This window comes from Neodiprion pinetum, chromosome 2 (genome assembly GCF_021155775.2).
Source record: "Neodiprion pinetum isolate iyNeoPine1 chromosome 2, iyNeoPine1.2, whole genome shotgun sequence".
NCBI classification, from domain to species: domain Eukaryota; kingdom Metazoa; phylum Arthropoda; class Insecta; order Hymenoptera; family Diprionidae; genus Neodiprion; species Neodiprion pinetum.
This window is the reverse complement of record NC_060233.1, coordinates 43,333,623-43,353,346: the sequence shown is the minus strand read 5'-3', so window position 1 is coordinate 43,353,346 and position 19,724 is coordinate 43,333,623. Positions and strand designations below refer to the sequence as shown.

Sequence of the window (19,724 nt, the reverse complement as noted above, 5' to 3'; positions counted from 1 at the left end):
AATCAGCAATCATCGGTGAAACTCTAAGACGATGCGGAAGGTGATTACCATTTTGGAGTCTATAAAAAATGCACCCTTTTTGCCATTTGACAATTGACACGCAACTTGAAGTTTCGATCCATTAATGTAGAGCGGATTCGGCGCGATTAGTGCTGACAGAGAGTCGGACAAAAGTTATCGATAATCGGCCCAAATTATAGTCGAATCAATGAACTATCAGACTATTTGATGTTGTATTAGGTTTGCTTGAGCTCGCCGTTGAAAATTTCAAAGAAGCGACCGTCAATGAGACTGCTCGGCAATGATAGAACCCTTCCAAAACGATCAAATTAATCAAAAATCCATACCAAGCTGGCGTTCAAGCACGATGACATCATTGGAATCAAAATCAAGAAAACGAACAGGAGAGGACCAGAGTGAATTTACAGAGCTACGTAGGCGCGTACACGTAATGCGTATTAAGGTGCTACGTTGACTGAGAGAGAACCAATGAAACGGCGCAATGTGGCAGCCGGTCGCTCGGTCGGCCACGCCACTTCCTCCGCCGCCGGTTCTCTCCCCCCCCCCCAACCTCCTCCTTCCTGCCCCACCCTCCTACTCCTCCACCTCGCCCACCAGCCCTCCACCGCCCCCCTGCCCCGCTGCCGACGGCAGACGCCCCCTCCGACGCTCCTCGACGCCGCTTGACGCCGCACGACGTGGCCTAGCGCGACGAAGCGCTTCGCTTGCAGCTCAGTTGCCATCAGCGCCCGACATCGTACAGACATGACCTGTTCGACGTCCCTGATACTCGCCTTGGCGACGTGTTGCGTGCTCGCGTATTTTTCCACCTTCTCGGTGGAAGCCGCGCCTGATGCCTTCAAAGCGGATACGGTATACGTGCCAGAAGTCTGCACCGTCAAGTCGAAAAAAGGAGACCAGCTGACGATGCACTACACCGGAACGCTCAAGGATGGTACCAAGTTTGATTCAAGGTCAGTCATTTCAACTTCTCGCGACGGACCTCAATCTTAGATTCGTCTTTCGTTTACTGAGACTCGATGGAATTCCTCTTTTCCACTCGGCATTTTTCGAGAGAATGCCCCAGGAACGTAAAGCGTTTCCCAGTCGTTTTATCAAAGTCAACTTCCAGATTGATGCGATTAACTGGTATGCTGAAACCTGTGCTAAATACTGTTGCAGGTGGCTATAATAGTTAATATCCATCACACTTGCAAATCAGAAATATGTCTTGATGCTAGTACCAATGGACAATATTCGCATGAGTTATGCACGCTACGAATCTAATTGCTGGCGATTTTGGTAATAACCAGTCAAATGTTGATTGCCTTGATTTCTCGATTCCAGCTCTGGTCTGATGGAGTTTATGAGAATAATAGAAGCCGACTAAGCGGTACATAGTTAAAATCAATCTTCTCTGGCAGTGATAAGCATACAGAAAATAGCCTACCTACTAGTGGGTTGAAAGATCGGAACCTCTGACTTTGTTGCAATATGCATCAACACTCAAAAGCGATGATTCATTCCAAGTAAAAGCATTTAGAAATTTATTCTTCGCCGTGATAGATCATTAGTAAATCATTGCAATGCGTCCAATAAATTTTAGAGTCATAGCTACATGCCACAACTACAGCTGTTCTGATTTTCGGTACAATAGTAGTAAAGGATATAAGCCCTTTCCTTACAATTAGTTAAATTTACTAACTCGACATACTGTACGAGTAACTTTACTCTCTCCGGCCTTATCGGTAGCGTCGTTCGCTAACCGATAAAGAATGCTACATCACACAATGATAATACTAGTCTCAAATCTCCTCAGTTGATCGTATGGTGTCGATGAAATATCTGGGTCATATTTATTTTGCGTTCGCAAGAGTATACGGGCAAGTTGTTCACTGATACGTAAAAATTATCTCGAGTCTGAGACGAATTACTAATTATTTACTAAATCTTACGGGCAATCAGGGTTGATTGAATTATATTGGTACCAAGCTATATTCAGTAGACCACTCAGCTTGATAAATTGTAGAAATAGATTCTAGTTCACTTAGAAAGTTGACGGATTAAGGTTAGCTTGGGGTTATAGAAGTTGGATGGAACATCAGAAAATATATTGCAGTGAAGACGTTGCAAAAGTTGACTTGCGGAACTATCATTGAAGTATTTTGGCCAATTTACAGGAACAATGTGTTGAACGATTTTCACCTATACTTATAACATGGTGATATCTGCGGGGAAACGTTGTCGAAAAAGTGCGCTCAAAACTCTCTTGAAGGTATCCAATATTCAAAACAAAAGCTCAAGCACACCCGATAATTGGAGTGGTAACAAAAAGTAACGTATCCGGTTGTATCGGACACAAACTTAACGCTAGCGGCCTTGGAAATAAATTATTCTGGTCGAAGTAGAGGAGATAGTCGATTTCATTGCTCGGACAGACGAGTAAGTTAAAAAGTAAGATAAACGTTTGGTGTCCTGGGGTTCGCTAATTTGTACTCTTTGATTGAACAGAGTCAATGATAATTGGAGAATGAATTATCTTGTCCAAACGATTAATGCTTATCGTTAGATCCTATGTTAGAACCAACCTGCGAAAATATGCATAAAATGTAATAAACGGGAGAAGATGTCAATGTCGGTCATCGCCCTACGCGGAAACCTCCAAGTATCCGGCTGCCAGCTTTCCCCTCGTGCAAACTGTTCTCCCGAAACGGTTAGACACACACGGTACAATTGAAAATATAGTCAGCCGTTGCGCTATTTTCTCTTTTTGCCAGTTGACGCATAAATTACGATAAATCTGCGTGGCCTCCTTTCAATTTGTGAATTCGCTAGTTCTGAGGATCAAGATTCTCTATTACTTAGAGTATACAAAGAGCCGCAGAGAGTTGTGCCTACACGTGTGTGAATTGATACTGGAACGGAAGTAGTGTCTAGGGTACTGATTCAGGTTGGCTTCACAATAGAAACGAGTAACAACCAGCGCCTAGAAGTGCGACCATTTTGTATTGCAATATTAACCTAATTAAGTACTCCAGACACCACTTTCGTTTCAGAATCAATCTGTACGTATTTGCTAATTATGATCCAATTTCATAGAATGTGACGTTCACCGATACATCTGTCACTGTGAACAAATCATAACAACATCCGTTGAGAAAATCAAGAAAACTGAGGAAGAATAAATAACGTATTGCCATGGTCACCGGCATTGCCTGTATTTCAGATTCATCGTCAGGGTTTTATAATTAAACTCACCACACTTGTTGCCATCTTGATATGAACGAAACTTTCAAATATCTGTCGATTGTCCTGTGAATATCCAACCAAATGAATATTTTGGCGAGTGTTTGGTGTTTTTGCACAAGACAATTGTATCGGCTTGACGAATGTAAACTGTACGTGTACAACTTACCTTGCAGAGTAAGATTCCGAGCATGTGAAAAAAAACAGCCTACCTCTGAAAATAGAGTTACGTACAATGTAAGTTCGCGGTGTAATTTCTAGAATATACCAGTTAACATTAGAAAGTAATTGGGCATGATAAAACAGCATGTGAAAGAAGTGTAACAGAGCAATACCTAATAAAAATGAGAAAAGAGAAAAGAGAGATTTTTCATTACGACGGGGCGGGAAGGGGTAGCGATGGGAGGGGAGGCAGCTACATGTATAATTTCGTTGAAAAGACTCGTCGGCTAAACAAATATTGCATCTAAAAACATTTTTTAACTTAAAGTTAGACATTGACGCTACTTTCCAAATGTCGTTTGTGTCATGACCGGGCATCAATGCCTCTCATCGAATCGTGTGACAACCAACAGTGCGAGTGTTAGCTACATACCTATCTGTGCAACAAGCAGAAGCGATGAACCAGAGCACCCAGTTTGCGAAAGAATTCCAAGTATAAGTTTGATTTGGATAAAAAAAAAACCTTCCACTAACTAAGGAGACAAGGTTTCGTTATTCCAGTTTCCGTCCTCGCCGCAGGAAAGAGTGTCGAAATTGAAGAAAGTGACTACCGCTTTCCGTTATCTTGTGTTGCTTAAGAAGAAAGTACAATGAAAGTGTCCCACGTCGACGTACTGCACAAAACGGATTCTAAACGATCGTGGGGCTTGCAGAAATTTCTTGTCAGAAATTCATGCTTCAAGTCAGTAAATCGCAAATGAGATTTCTTCAAATTCCTGTTCTCAAAGACGACGTGGATTTCTATTTAATACACAGTTATAAATTTCTTATTAAGTAATGCTTCTCAATCTATACCTATTCTTGAACTCTCATGGGCATTCGAACTTTCATTAAGTGGAATTCAATGACAGTGAAAACACACCAGGCACTTATAAATACACTTGGATTCGGCAGGCTGATATTGATCGACATCTACATTGGGGCTGCCCACGTATCGTCGAAAGTTAAAAAAATAAAAAAGAGACTGTCGATTGTTGAAAAAAAATTATAAATAAATACGTTCGTTCGTTTTTAAGCCAGGGGGGTTATGGGTTGTGAGACTAGATTCGAGACGAGCAGATAGACCTCGGAATAGAAAAGAGAAAGGATAGAAAGTAACGGCGATAGGGTGCGATTTCAAATAATCAACGCTTAACTGAACAAGGACTATGTCTATACGCATGGAAGGGAGTCGATAGCGTTATCGTAGTTGTCACGGAAGAGGGTGTTAGGGGAGGATAGAAATAGCGTAGCCAGCAGCGAAGGTACCGTGACTAGAGGTAGGGGAAGTAACCACGCTTATCGGTCGGACGACACCACCACTGACCATTCCTTGGTGCAAAGTCTGTTAATTGAAATTTGAATTACATCGCCTAACTCCGGGTTGTGATGCTCCGGCCGGATTATACGCAATACCATCGATCTCTCTGTATGGGTACGTTTGTACAACCACGATACATGCAAGTGTGTATAGAGGGGATTTCATGTCCTTTCATCTCACCGTGGAAGGTCATCATCCTGCACCTTTTAAATCAGTTTTCTCTTACAGCACTGTCTTTATAAGCATTGGCTTGCATCAGCATTGATCAATTCATTCAAACCTATCACAGATACAATTTATTTCGATCGAATCTCGATCTCGAAATTTCGATCGGTTACTATCGAATTAGCACACTGGCCATAATTCCAGTGTCCCAGACGAACGTGTGTCATTGATACCAACTCATTATATCTATCTATAAACAGCAAAGAAAGTTTCACCTTTGAAAAGTGAAAGAGTAGTAGAACGGTTTCAGCTATTGAACCTTTGCCGACTAATGTGACTGGATTTCATTAGCGCTGGTGAAGCGGAATGCCATTCGAGGTGTTCGTGGCTGCACGCCGGAGGCAACCGCTAGGGGGGATCCATGTTTACAGAGATGGATGGTAGATGTTGTTTTTCCCGCGGGACAAAAATGGGTTACTCAACTGACTGTGTTTCCTGCCTGCCTACATGGAGACTCTTAATTAGAAGCAATCGAAACCGTTCCTACTCACGTGTTATAGTACAAGTAATTATCCGATAACTGAAAACGGATCGATGAAACCTATTTATATAAATCTATAGCCGTGCATGTTCTATTTCGATCGCGCCAACTATTTCTTACAAAGATATAAATTGTAGAGTAATAAGTTGCCAAAGCAGCGGGCCAGAACGATGTTTTTCCAGTGAGAAGCGAAAATAAGTAAAACACTATCGAGACCACGTAGCAAAATTCAATTGTAAGGCTGACCATTACCTAATTTATGGACACTCACCTTGAATTCAATACATTATCTTGTTGTGTACTTCATTTTGGTGGTGTTTTCTAATGTTCATGTAACTATACAGAACACGTTTAAAATATCTAATACCGGAATACGCATCAAAACAGCTCAGTGTTTACGAATCAAAGTCGCAATAGAATAATGATCCACATTATATTAGCATCCACCATTTATAACTTCCTGGTATAAATCCGATCAAATGCATTTGAGAAAATCCTTTCTTTAATTCGATATACAGAAGTCGATGTTTCTTATATAGAATGAGCTCCTAAGTAGGCGAGACTCCGTTTATTCACCACATCTCAAACACGGCTTCGGCAAGAGTATCCCGCGAGAGCGAACTCAGCAGGACTCCAGGATTATTTTCCCTTAGAGTATGCTCTCGATATATGTCAGTCCTCGACTTGATGATTCGAAGTGAACCGTTGATGCCTTGGGAGAAGCTTTGTATACGTAGTTGCTGCGTTGACCTGCCGCATCTTTTTCTTCTCTGTACGGTATTCAGCATATTCTTTTGCGCGGATGATATGAAGACAGAATCAAGTTCACCAGCGTGACAAGATTAGCTAGGTTCACTCCTGTGCGGTATAAAATGTACTTTATCTAACAGTACGCCATATGGAGCCACGATTTAAGGCGCGGGTGTTGGGCCTTTATTTTCAAATCTTCTTCTACATCATCGCTGTACGATATTGATTAAATCTTGGGAGTAAATCAACCAGTGAAATGAGCCGGATTTCTTACTCAGGAGATAATTTTTTGTATTCACCGATCATCTAGAGAATACATAGGCACGTATGCGCAAATGCTGTGGTTAGCTGAGCTCTGAGACCGCGGAATTGGGGCCTTCCGTAGTCACGAGGCATCTAGGTCGTATACCGCTTCCAACGGCAAAACTAGGCTGTTCCCCCCTGCATCCGCATTCCTACAGCTTTCACCTTACACGCTTCCATGGTTTGAGTGGGTTGGTCCACTTCATCTGTATTCCAAAAGGCAACGATAGTTGAGTAACACACGGAAGTATTGCCCACGACCACGTGCAAGTATACCTGCGATGCCGAGTTATGCACCGGAACTACCAAATTATCTTCAACGACCATGACTCTGTCTTTCCGATATACAATCCTGAACCTTCGGAGAGATTGACGTTGACACGCTTCAGTATCCCTTGAGGTTAGGATAATCGTGGTTGGATATTTATACTTGGACCGTCATCGTTTTTGAGCGGTAGCTTCGATTAAGAGAAAACAACTGCCGTATCCTGAAATTTCGTTCGGGCCCGATTCTTGTCCTGGGCTGAAAGCAAGCCTGTAGAGCAGCATAGTCCAGGATATACTATTCTTTGAGGAGCCACCGAACTTTTCATTAGCATTTCATTATATTGTAACCCACACCACAACAGTACAATTAGAATTTCACGTAAAACTTAATAAGTATCGTCGTCGTTAGATGGGTAACACTCAGTTAGAGTATGAATATGCGTAGAAGCTCAATGCGCATCGATCTACTTTGCCAGGGTGGACACTTGCTACAATGGTACCAAAAGAAAGTAGCAGTCAGGACCTTTTGATAAATTGATTTGTGAACGATCTGATGGCTCTCGATTGATATCCCGAGGCAGATACAAAATGCTGAAAGGGAAAAATTGAAATGAAACATGATTTGCGAGAAGAGAGAAGGCCTTCACACGAAGTAGATATCCACATAGGTATTGATGTACCTATTTTGCTAGATTGATCCAATGGTTGAACGGCGATGGCGCAATATGTACACCACAAGAAATATAATTCGAGGGCTGCCAATTTGAATTTCATTTATAGCACTGAGCCAATTGAAATGATCTTTTCAGTTTTGTCTAAAACTCCCAGTACTTAGTTAACTTCAGCTGAGGTGGAAACTGTCGCCAAGTAGTCGTGGCAACATTTTGTCTAACCTTTATGAAAAGAAGAGGCACCTGACGGCTGGATTGAAAAGGACTCTGCCCACTCTACTTTTCCATGCAAACATGACGGCATAAATACAGTCACTAAAAGATGGTCGTCTCCAAAAATTTAGAAGATGGCTCGTACTTCCAGTTAGGGTGCGTGTCGCACGGAGAAGGGGGCGGGAAGTGGACAGAGAAAAGGAGTCATTGAAAATACCGTGGTACCCAGACCATCAATCACGGGAACCATCATAATTCATCGTCGGATGCCTGTTCAACGTGATACCAAATAACAACAGCTCGAAGCTATTCGGTGAAAGCTAATAGAAAAAGGTTCTCGTTTCCGAAGGATGCAATAACGAGTCGCGTGATACGTCTATGAGTGTACCCTCAGGGAAAAAATCCAACTTGGGTGTAAATTCGTACCCCCAACTCATACGTAATGCTAAACTCCTACATGAAAAAAATTGGGGGAAGAATTTACGCCAAAGTTGAGGGTTTTTTTAGTGAGGGTAGATGTCAATGCGATTCAATTCAACCCTCGAATGTTAAAGCGCCAAGAAGTTAACAGATTACGTTACCGCTGTTGAATTTTACTGTTTATCTCCAGCTGGCTTTGACCAACAAAGTCATCCAACTTTGGCTAGCATTCGTTAACCTGTGCACCATTTCTCTAATTTGAAATAAAGTAAAGCCAGTAAGACAGCCTACAAGGATTCAATCACAGCTTTCTGCGGTTGCAACAAATTGTTAGTCAGCGTGGTACACAATATCAAAATTTGCGAAGGTTTTCCTCTGGATTTTGCCGAAGGTTGCCGAAGGTCGCGACATTAATCCGAGGATTATGAAAATCATGAGTCTTTAGTATGTCTTGACACGATCCCGTTAAGTAATCCGATTGCCAACATGAAACCTTATTTTTTCTTATTAAAATTTACAACGATATGGCGAAGTGCATGTCGTCCTCGTCGATCGAACGTCATTTGTATCAGGCTCGCGTACAGAAATTGAATTTAATCAAGCGTAACTTTCCCGCTCGGACAGCACGTCACTAACAAACCTTTTGCTTCCCGTCAACACTCCTTAGCCCGGATAATTATATCACTATTGTCTCATCTTTCTGAACCTCGCGGCGAGCAATCAGAATTTCTGAAAAACGAACGATCTTCGTGCTTAACGGCATTTCTAATTATTCCCATCCGATTTCGATCTAGTTCGTATATCTGTAGAGCATCGAAAACTAAGATACACTGTTTCGGCAAAGTAGCGAAGTCGTGTTCAACAAAGTATTGTCTCCTAATTATCGCCCTCTTACTTCTTTTGCTATTTATAATCGTCCTCACATAGGTACTCATACTCGCGTGTAATATTTACCTGTCCGTCTTTACCTCAAACCTCAAATCTTGCCGCTTGCCCGTGTCGCTACTCAAAACATATTAGCTGTATGTTTCACGTATTGGCGACTTGCTCAAAATCTTCTATGTATATCAACTCTGTATTCTCTCGATTTTTTGTAAATCCCCAGTTGTCCTTCCGATCTCTCGCGATAAAGTTCGCATATCTTTCAAATAAAGTACATCGTATCATTGTTTTATAAAATATAATTTAGCCGTCACTGTTGAATGCAAGTACTCGGAAGCCAATTACGAACGAACTTTGTACCTCTGTTACGAACAGATATTAATTAAAATTAGTAATCTACTCGACACGGCGTGCGTGCAGGCTGTGGCGACAGCGGGGGTAATGGTTATAGCAAAGTAGGAGATGACGTCGTTGAGACGAGAATTAGAAAACATATTGCAGACGTTCTGAATTATTATTCTCAACTTCATCAATGAATCATCAACGAATTCGAAGAACAATAATCACCACGTGGCAAGACGTTATTTACTACTTGATTTTCAAATCCACCCGACCAGCACTTTGAATTAATTACAGGCGTTATTTAGTCCGTTAATACCTCTCTGGCTGCTTTGCGATCCTTTGATCGCACGAGTTAAAACTCTGTCCAAGGCTACCGAATTGAATGAGCCAGTGTAGGTACGCCTGGCCACTATCCCCCAACTATTCCAACGTTATTGAGTGTTGGGCCGTATTCAGACTCCAGTTCGTTGAAGAGCGTGCTTGGATTCTAATGAATCTTCGAATTATGTTTCTCATACTTACAACTGGCGCAAGCCTCACGATTTTAAAGATAGCTGCTGACTGACCAGATAGTGAAGCTTTCGTAGCTGTTGACGTCGACACTTGTTGCTCTTCAGTGTAATATAAACAGTAGTCAACTAAGTTCTCGTCACAGCTTTTTGCAAATTTCGCTTATGCCTCACGCATCTCGATACTATACTGATTGAAATCTCGGTACTAGGCTGAGTCAATGTTCGTATTCGGTAGAAAATTACATTTTGTATATTTACCTCAGGCAACATACAAAACGTATATCGAATTTTCTCACTATCTCGTCAACGTTCAGCTTTCACGAAAGTTATTAATTCGGTGGGCAAATAACTGAATTAGATCATGAATGGAAGACAGCGCATAATAGTTAGTAAAAATAACGGTTTGGGTCGACGTTAATTCTCCCAACAACCGCACCTCAATATGTAATCATACTAATGGCGGTCTCTCTGCTCTTTCATTATACATGTATCCGTAATAGGCTGAAAAAGGAAATAGGGAAACCGGAAGTAAAATAGAACTCATCCCGTTGTTCATAATTATTCAAAGGTTTCACCGTCCCAACTTCATCTTTTACTCGTATACCGTCTATCGCAATTGCCAATTCCATCTTTCCGGTTTGCAGAAATAGCTATGGTACTGAAACGAGTAGCTGAAGAATCTGGATGTGAGATTCTATTCAGATTCCATAATCTTATACGGGGGAAAATGAATTTTTTTCATAACAAATCGACACTCCTATCTGCGTCCTTTCAAATCAGCATACGTCAGTTCTTCTTTAAAACCGAAACAACGACATTTGCGGATGGTGGAAATTTGAAAGTCGATCTCGTGATCCGGAAGAAGTGGCTTCCATGCGGTCGCTCGCCGTGCAAATATACCTTATATTATGAAATAATGTGCACAGGCTACAGAAGCGGTGCAGGTCGTATGGGCAGAGGAGGGAAAGGGGTTCTGAGCACCGGCGCTCCGACCAGATAGCGCTGAATATTTCATGCTGGCTTGTAGCGTAACATACGCCTCACTTGGGAAATCCGGGCGAGGCGGCATGGTGCCCCACGTTCTGGTCGAGGCGTCATCTTCTCTCACCTGCAGAACCTCCTTTAAGCAGTTTCATTATAGTCTTTTGACTTTTCATTAACAATAGTTAGCAATATCAAAGAAAGACGAGAATCAACCCGGTAATTTTTCGTGTACACTCACCCATTCCAGTTTTCAGCTGGTCCGTACACTTGGCGTAAGGTAAGCATCTATTCTAACTCTGGAAGGTCTCTATCTCTTGGCTCATGAATAGTACAAAACTTTACAGTTTGCGAAATAGGCTGCTGACTCGGTGTGATCCCAACAGTGGAACAGTTTTGCGGTCAAAGTACTAACTGAACATGTAATCCGGGCATCTTCTTAACAATATAATTTCCCCAAACAAGGTTACAGGAAAAACGATCGAATTAATCTAACAGACTCGTGAATTCAGAACTTCGAAGTTGCCGTTATAAAATGATCCTCATGTCCTCGGATGACATGATTTAGGAAAACTTCACCATAAATGAGCAGATCGGGACGATTCCGTAGACTAGCATAGTGTACTCGCAAAAATACGACATTACGCAATTTGACAAAAGTAAATTGTGATTTCGCATTCAGTCTTCACTTATACCCTGACGAATCACTAATTACTTGATGCAAATTAGTGCCGTAAATCTGACAACTACTGTTAGCTTTGTTTACGTATTATTAATCAAATCCTAGCGCAGATATTAGGATGAGCGTATGGTACGCTGTGCAAAAAGTTGGGTAAGTTCGAAATTGTAAAAAACAAGATCGACGTAGCAATACGGCTGGCGAGCGATGGCTAAAGGTTTGTTCAAAATTCACGGATATCTATGCCTCTGCATGGGTGTGCATACGTTTGTGCAGGATTGCACGTATACCGTAAAGGGAAGCAGCATCCATCCCGAGGTTCGTAGTGTCGGTTCACGTGAGAAAGCACAGGCAGGAATGTATGCGCATGCATGTCGGGAGAAACTCCTGCTGCAGGAGATAAGGATAGAGTCCATAAATTAATTAGTCTAAGTCTGTAAGACTAAGAGCCGTGTACGCTGTACCACGCGCTATCCAGTGTTCCGCGGTCGGGTTCTTAGCCAAGTTCGCAATAAGATTGAAGCACGTTGAACGGCCCTCTCGCGTGAAACTTGGACGTTGGACTCCTCGTCGAAAACTGCAGGAGAGAAAGCTAGACCACGTACACGACTCTTTACCGTCCTGATCCTCGGTATTGTACGGGCGCTAATACTTGCGTAGGGTGGAGAAGGCCGTGCACAAAGCTGAAAGATACTGCTGGGCCCCGGTATCGCAATGAAAAGGGCGGCTATCCGCGGAATAGGTTGGAAAGGGGAGCATGTTTTTTATATGAATTACCCGAAAGATATTACTCCATCGGGACAGGGAAAACAGCTCTCCGAGGCACGGAAATGTATACTTGGCCCCTGATACGGGGACTCGATGTTTTATTTATAGAATATTTGACAACGCGCTGGTATTCCAATTGCGGGAACGGTCATGTTGAGGCCGGTCAAGTATTTTCCTGTGATACTCTCCTCCTGGCCACTTCGCTCCCTCGCCCCCCTGCGGACTGTCGGTAACCTCTTTAACCCGCCATATTACCTAATCCGCACATAAATTAACGGTCGGAACGTAAACCGCCAAGCCTTACCATCAAATGACCTACGGTGGCCATTACCTGTTCCTCTATGGCCTGGTACCGCTACCGGCACGGTAAATTTTCCCTTTGGCGTCGTTCAATTTGTTGTCAGCTGCCCACAGGCGAAATAATACAGATGCGCAAAATGTGAACTTCGGGTAGGATCACTAATGCAGTTTATATAGTCATTGTATATCGATGTCTGCGGTACTTTCAGTTATGCCATATCACGCAGATCAACCGATATCAACCACCTCTGGTTGTATTAACCAGCAATTAAATATAAAACGGTGTCAACATGTTACTGCCTGAAGAATTTTTAAAATCGAGAAAGTTTTGGTAGAAATGTTCAAATCCATTTTCAATGGGCAAAATCTTGCGAAAGAGCATTGAGAAAATATTCTGTGCCGCAGAAATACCAAATTCTATTCACTGGAAAATGAGCAGTCACTTACTCGGTGCACGTTCGGCGTGCTTGTACAAAAATTTTGTATTATGCGGATATTGATACATTTACATGCACATATACATGTCAGTATCTTTATGTGGATTCGGATACAGTTATGTAAAGAGGTTAGGCAGCCGAAAAGTGCGCACAGGGTACGAAGTATTCCCGCGAATAAATTTAAATAACGGGGAGTTCTTTGATATGTTAATTTTTTCTGTGTTCGGTAGGGAACGGGTTGAGCCATTCCTAGGCAAAACTTTTTCTATCCTAATCCCTTCTATCTCCTATCAATTTATAAAAATTAGTATGCATATCACCTTTGATACTGAAAATAACTGAACTAAAATGAAATGGAACACCACCGGTATGTACGTGGAAATCGCGTTCTCAGATAGGAAAATTTTATAAATACAAATATAAATTTCATAGATATTTCGCATACCTGGGTGGCTATCGAGAACGAATCCAAATCTTAGTTGAGGCTCAAATGGTTCTTGTTACTCAAAAGTCTGTGTGAACGAAATTGCAGAACATACCGGTGACCCTTGACTATCGATACACTAAGGTTGTACCACTGACTGTGTCACTATCACTGCACACCTCTTTGGAATTAACTCGAACAAAACTCCAAGGCCCTGCACGGAAGTACGTGGAAGACCCCTTCTCAAACGTTTCGAAGAATAAAAGGCACTGGCATCGAGAACGTTGTTCAGCGTGTAATTGCCAATTGATAAGACCGAAGTGAGAAAACTTTTTATCGTCGGGCACAACGATAACACTACAAAAAACCTCACTCTCCCGCACCAGGTTTACCGAAACATTATTGACTCGTTCGCAAGAGATAAGGTAATTCGTCTCGTCAAGCCCGTGGCGAAGGCCGATTGGTTCAAAGTTGTTCCTGCGAACGAGGAATTGCGACATAACACGTTGTCCCTACATCGTGTAGGAGGAGGTGTGATGAAACGTGAAAGGTCGATGTTGCTTCTTGCTGTACGATTACTAACGAAATTCCACGAAGATTTGTTTCAATTTCGGTAGCCGTGTACTCAGGCCAAACGAGACTGGAAATTTGGGTCGACTATATTTGGCTTGGAGAGAAAAAAAATTAGATCGAATATAACGAGGCCTGCCTCAGGCTACGATCGAGCGCAAGTCTCACGCAAACACCACCTTTTGCGAAATCGTCTAGAAGGCGAGGCGAGGCGAGCGAGCAAAAAGTTCGTTCTTGCGACGGGGATTGAAGATCGAAGCGAGGGTTTGATCCTCTTGTATGCCAGAATTGCGATCTTAGCTGGCTAAAGTATGAAAGTTCTTCTAACCATTGCAAGGACAGCCTACCACCGTTTTCCCGCGGGACAAATACAAGTCCAGGACCCACATCAGCGCCCGGCTATATTCAACCTTCTCCCACCGGTATCTCTTGAATATTTAAAACCTCCCTATGACACAAAAGTTTCACCCGCCCACCCCTGCCGTCTTTGTAGGAACCAGCATCTCTTCCACCATCGCCGTATCCCCCGCCTGCCCTAAATCCCATTCCAGGGAGTCCGGCGCAGCCTTTCCCCGTGTATATTTATGTATATTGTATGTATATACATATAAAGACACGTACATAAGTACGGAGTCGGGCCGACACCCGCGTACATGAATATACATGCAAAATATACGGATACCTATACAGCGTCGTACCCCTGTAGATTCTACTCCGGTGAAGTCAGTTTTTAATTTTTTACACCCCCGCGAGACTTGTCCCGCAGCAATTGTCTTTGCCTCCTGGGAAAGAAGGAAAAGATAAAACCTGAAAACGCGTTCTGCCACTCGATCGAGCCGTGAAATAATTTCCGGTCGTCGTTGGTAAAATGCTACACGGTGGCTGGTAAATATTACTGAGAAACGAGACAAGACCATAGCCGCACGAGCTCTGGCACTCTTTTCGAAACGCGGACGACGGAGTGTTTTAAGTAAACATGAACTCTAGACCAATAGCTGGAAAGACCCAAGTTAAGAATCTCCGGGTAGCCGTAAAACACCCCGTTGATTGAATAATTGAATAGCGTTACCGTACCACGGTATCGCATCTTAATTGATACTGCCATAGCAGGCGAACGAATAGTGCCCGAGAGGCTACTTCGTACGCAATAACCCGATAATTAGTTTACTATCGAAGGCTCCAGAAAGGTTTCCTGCTTGCACTTTGTCTTGTCACTTGCATCGCAACAAATCGCATTAATACGCAATAATCGATATCGAATATCCTCGGCCAAGGAGGCCAGTTAGATGGTGGATCTGACGATAAGTCGATTCAAGAATCATCTCGAGGATCATATTCTTCGCGCGATTTTCACCTAATTCAAACAACTAAAGCTTTACACCGGATAACTAAAATTGCCTATTGTTGTTCCAGCGACTTTCCTATCGAATGATATAACATTTACAGTAAAATGTTAGGCCAGTCGTGTAAATACATCAGCCGCCGTAGCGAATCCTTTATACTTCGCTCTGTGTCAGCTTACACACGCGGTTCATCCGTTCCATTTTCGAAACCTGCGAGACACGTGTCCTGTGACTTGTCGCCAAGAAACAAAGTATAAGAGACTTGGGTGTCCACATCGTGACCCTGCTCCTCGTTCCCGATATTGACTTTCCTCCTCGTAAAAGGGGATGACGCCTGTATGCTTTGCTTTCAAGGCTTGGTAGTGGGCGATAGGGAATTGTATGCAGACAGGACAAGAATACGTGACACGATCAAAGGCCGCGCGGACCCTGCAGCCATAGCCGCCGATTCGCTCACTCGAAACTCGAGGAGTTCACGATTCACAATCTTGCGGCTGTTTTCAATCTTAACCAGATATCTAAACGAATGTTTATTCGTGCTCCCCGCCTATTCGGCATGGAAAATGCATTTTTAATTTTTATCGTAATTTCCTGAGCCACACGTAGAAAAAAAATTAAACATTTTCACAAATTGGGAAAGTAACAACGATAGAGCTGGTAAATACTTTTACCCCATCTTAAATTCGGTTGAAATTGATTCGCTCGTAGACAATTTTCTTCTCGTGATATTCGGTGCGTGTGATTTTCTGTCAGCACGCACCTGTCAACACAATGCATTTAGCAAGGCATCGTGAGGCGCGGTGCTGCAATAACAATAAATTCAACCCTCCCGAAGTGAAATACTTCCGAGTGCATACATCCGTTTCGGTCTCTGGCAAGTACACGGTACCATGTCGTCGGCACATGTACGCGCGCATGCATACTGTATGTACGTTAAGTATAGGCGTTCGTCTCGACCCTGCGCCGCCTGATACTCCGGCCGTCAAACGATACTGGATGAGGTTACATCCGACGCGCCAAGGATCGCTCTCGACGCCCTACTCTGAACCGACGACGAATCGACGAGGCTTGCAAACGGCTAATTCGAGTACCTACCGCTTCAACGTTGTCAGAGCTCCATGACTGAATTAACGTAACGCTGATCTTTAGAGAGGGTCGTGGTCTGCAGGCAAGGTTTTAATTTGCCAGTCGGAATTTCACTCGGTGTGAAATGTGCTCCGAGGTCCACATGCGGTAACCCGCGGCGTAACGGCAAAATCATCTCACTGCAATATTTTACGTACATTTTTTAAAGACGCACCTACAATACATTTGACAGCTTGTCGGAATCCGGCGCCTCAAGCATACGTGCCAAATATTTGAGATTAATCAATTTTTATACCAGTCACGCCTGTTGTTATGGTAAACGGATAGATATTTCAATGAAAAATTGTTTGACGAACTTGACGTGGTTTTCTAACGCGAGGCGCTCTCTTTTTTTTTTTTTGTTTCAGCTTGGACAGGGACCAACCCTTCACCTTCCAGCTAGGCGTTGGCCAGGTGATCAAAGGCTGGGATCAAGGACTCGAGAATATGTGCGTCGGCGAAAAGAGGAAACTGACGATCCCGCCAGACATGGGATACGGTGACCAAGGAGCTGGAAACGTTATTCCTGGAGGTGAGCCTTCTCAAATTTTTTTTTTTTTTTTAGCATTGCCCAGGCTTTTAAGCATGTGTCATCTAACTCGGCCTAAAACGCACTATACGAACGTGCTCAAGTCGTGTCCGTAATTCAGCTAAATAATTCAAGTTTCGAATAAACATTGAAAATATAAGTGCATTCACTTTTGGTATGCAGGCGATTATCTGCCTAGAACAGTGAATTTCGTACGATGCTGATTCTTATCGACTACATCGGTGATGATAGCGAAAGACGCGGTGATCGAATTTGAATTATAGACCGCATCGTCAGAACGTATCTTCGAGTAGCTTCTCAAAGTACCAATAACGTTTATTTCTACGGGCAATTACTAACCATTATAATTTACCGGCGTTTGCCTACGCGAATAGAGCTCATGTACATTGTCAACGATATCTTCGTGCGATTTGTTCATTGTCATGTATAGCTTGGGGAATTAATCGCTTGGCATCTATTTGATACACGCGAGACTACAATTTTCGGCAATTATCCAAAACGATCGTATATTATAACTTTGGAGCCGAAAGTTACTCTGCGCGGACCCAATTCCTATCGAGCACTTGGTTGAAATTGCGCAAATCACTATAGATAACTGACTGGCACCAAGGATCAAAGATGATGGATAATTAATGTAAAACCTTATTGAAACAGCGTAGCGAATCAAACGGGGTATCTGATATCGTTATTTTCTTTCATTTTCACTCCAGGTGCGGTGCTATTATTTGACGTTGAGTTGATCGACATCAGCGATTCACCGCCAACGACTAATGTCTTCAAAGAAATCGATGCCAACAAAGACAACCAACTGTCCCGCGAGGAGGTGAGAACAATGGCAAGATCATTTCCCATTATTTTGGGGACTACGGTGTTGGCTATTATATTTATATGCAATTATTTAACCTGATGGTGGAAAAACTTCACATATTCTTTTTATTTTTTTATTTATTTCTTTTATTCGAACGACAGTTTCACTCGACTTGAGTAACGTGGCTTTGGACCAACTAAAGTGAGTCTGCACAACCACCAAAAATGACAGTACGAAATTCTACCGTTATTACATTCACATTTGAAACAAAAAATTTAATCCGGGTTCACTCCTATTTCTCATTCGCGAACCTATATCCTTTTTTAAGTATTTTTTGAACAAAAAAATTCGTTATAGATGTGCCTCCTAATGAGTAGAGATTGAAGAAAAATTCCGGTTCTTTAACGGCACCAACTTTTATACGGCACGTATTTCCATGTCAATTCTTACTACTCGGGTGGATTTGTATATCTTTTATCAGATATTTCGTGCCTGAGTGTCAAAAATAATACTTTTTATACGCATAATGTTTGACTTACAAAAACCTAGGTTTGACGAGCAGCTTATTGTTCATCGAAACTTGCTCACACGTGATCGTACACCTCAATGGGGTTGCATTACGTGACATTTTTCACCCCAGTTGTTTAGAGTTCGCTGGTCACCAAGTCGCTTATATTCTCAATGTTAACTTAAACGATTGTCCAAAGCCGATGACTAGATATCTGACTATGCCTTTTCGATACTATTGTTTCAGGTTAGCGAGTATTTGAGGAAGCAAATGATCGAGGCGGAGCAGGGCAGTGCCAGTGAGAGCGACGAAGTAAAGAAAATGCTCGCCGACCACGACAAACTCGTCGAGGAGATATTCCAGCACGAGGATAGCGACAAGAACGGCTTCATCTCCCACGACGAATTCAGCGGTCCGAAGCACGATGAGCTTTGAAACCCGTAATTAACAAAATTAATCACGTCACACTGACCACCGGAGAACTGCGAAGCTTCTGCAGCTCGTCTTTCCACTTGGCGTCATCCCGAAACCTACTCTCGACAACGGAACGGACACGAGCATGGCTCGCAACACCAAACGCGGTCACAAGACGCTATAATAATACCTATTATGTACATATTCTCGCTCAAAGTACGACGAAATTCTTACAGCGCCGGGACGTAACAAACCAGCTCTCGTTACCATGCGTAGCGACGATTCACTAGTCGTCACGAATATTTGCCAAGGTAGATCGGAATTCGATTAAAAAAAAAGTAAAGTAAAAAAAAAAAACAAAAAATCACTGTAATGTCATTTGCAATTTCTCGCACCTTCGAAATAAAACTCGCCGAAGCAAAAGTTCAACAATTTCACAATTAAAGATGCAGGCCCGTGGTACGTCCTGACATTTCAATGAGAATTATAGAAAGTGCGATAGAGCGAGAGGAAGGGAAAATTGTAAAATAAATGAAACGGCATTTTTTACTACGCAAGACAATTGATACCCGTGCCGATATTTAATATTTAGTATGCCTAGAACATATCCTACTTGCGTTTCGAAAACGCGGTTTCGGCGATCGGTAGATATGCAAGTATTTACCGTGTACAGGGGAGGACTATGATAATTCGGAAGGGAGTTTTTTTACATAATAATAGATCTTATTTCTACGATCGTGTGTGACATTATGTACTTACCTCCACCTTATTGATGTTGCGAAGAAAAAAAAAAAAAAACATTTATCTGAAGTCTTGCTGTCCCCAATTCTCAAGCTTTCCAAAATATATCGCACAAATGTTTATCATTGTTACTATCATTTCTTATTAATGTTATGACTATGAATTTTTATCGTCATTACTATTAATATCATTATTATTATTATTATTATTATTATTATTATTACTATTATTATTATCAAACA

The 19,724-nt window shown here is 42.3% G+C and overlaps 1 protein-coding gene across 2 annotated transcripts; it reads left to right on the top strand.

Annotated features, from left to right (window-relative positions):
- Nucleotides 1–718: 718 nt before the first annotated feature.
- Fkbp14 (peptidyl-prolyl cis-trans isomerase Fkb14) lies at nucleotides 719–19,604 on the top strand. Of its 2 annotated transcripts, none has more exons than XM_046614367.2 (4): nucleotides 719–974; nucleotides 16,830–16,993; nucleotides 17,722–17,846; nucleotides 18,574–19,604. In XM_046614367.2, the coding sequence occupies exons 1-4, from the start codon at nucleotides 766–768 to the stop codon at nucleotides 18,760–18,762; spliced, it is 687 nt and encodes a 228-aa protein (XP_046470323.1). In that variant the 5' UTR covers nucleotides 719–765; the 3' UTR covers nucleotides 18,763–19,604. The 2 variants fall into 2 exon arrangements, with proteins under 2 accessions (XP_046470323.1, XP_046470324.1); XM_046614368.2 differs by having other exon boundaries at nucleotides 720–974; nucleotides 17,722–17,834.
- Nucleotides 19,605–19,724: the final 120 nt, after the last annotated feature.

Bases quoted from the DNA above. Each gene is read 5' to 3' on its own strand.
- Fkbp14 (XM_046614367.2), top strand. From the start codon at position 766: ATGACCTGTTCGACGTCCCTGATACTCGCCTTGGCGACGTGTTGCGTG. The intron at 16,994-17,721 runs GTGAGCCTTCTC...TTTTCACTCCAG, and splicing joins TGGAAACGTTATTCCTGGAG to GTGCGGTGCTATTATTTGAC. The intron at 17,847-18,573 runs GCAAGATCATTT...CTATTGTTTCAG, and splicing joins GCGAGGAGGTGAGAACAATG to GTTAGCGAGTATTTGAGGAA.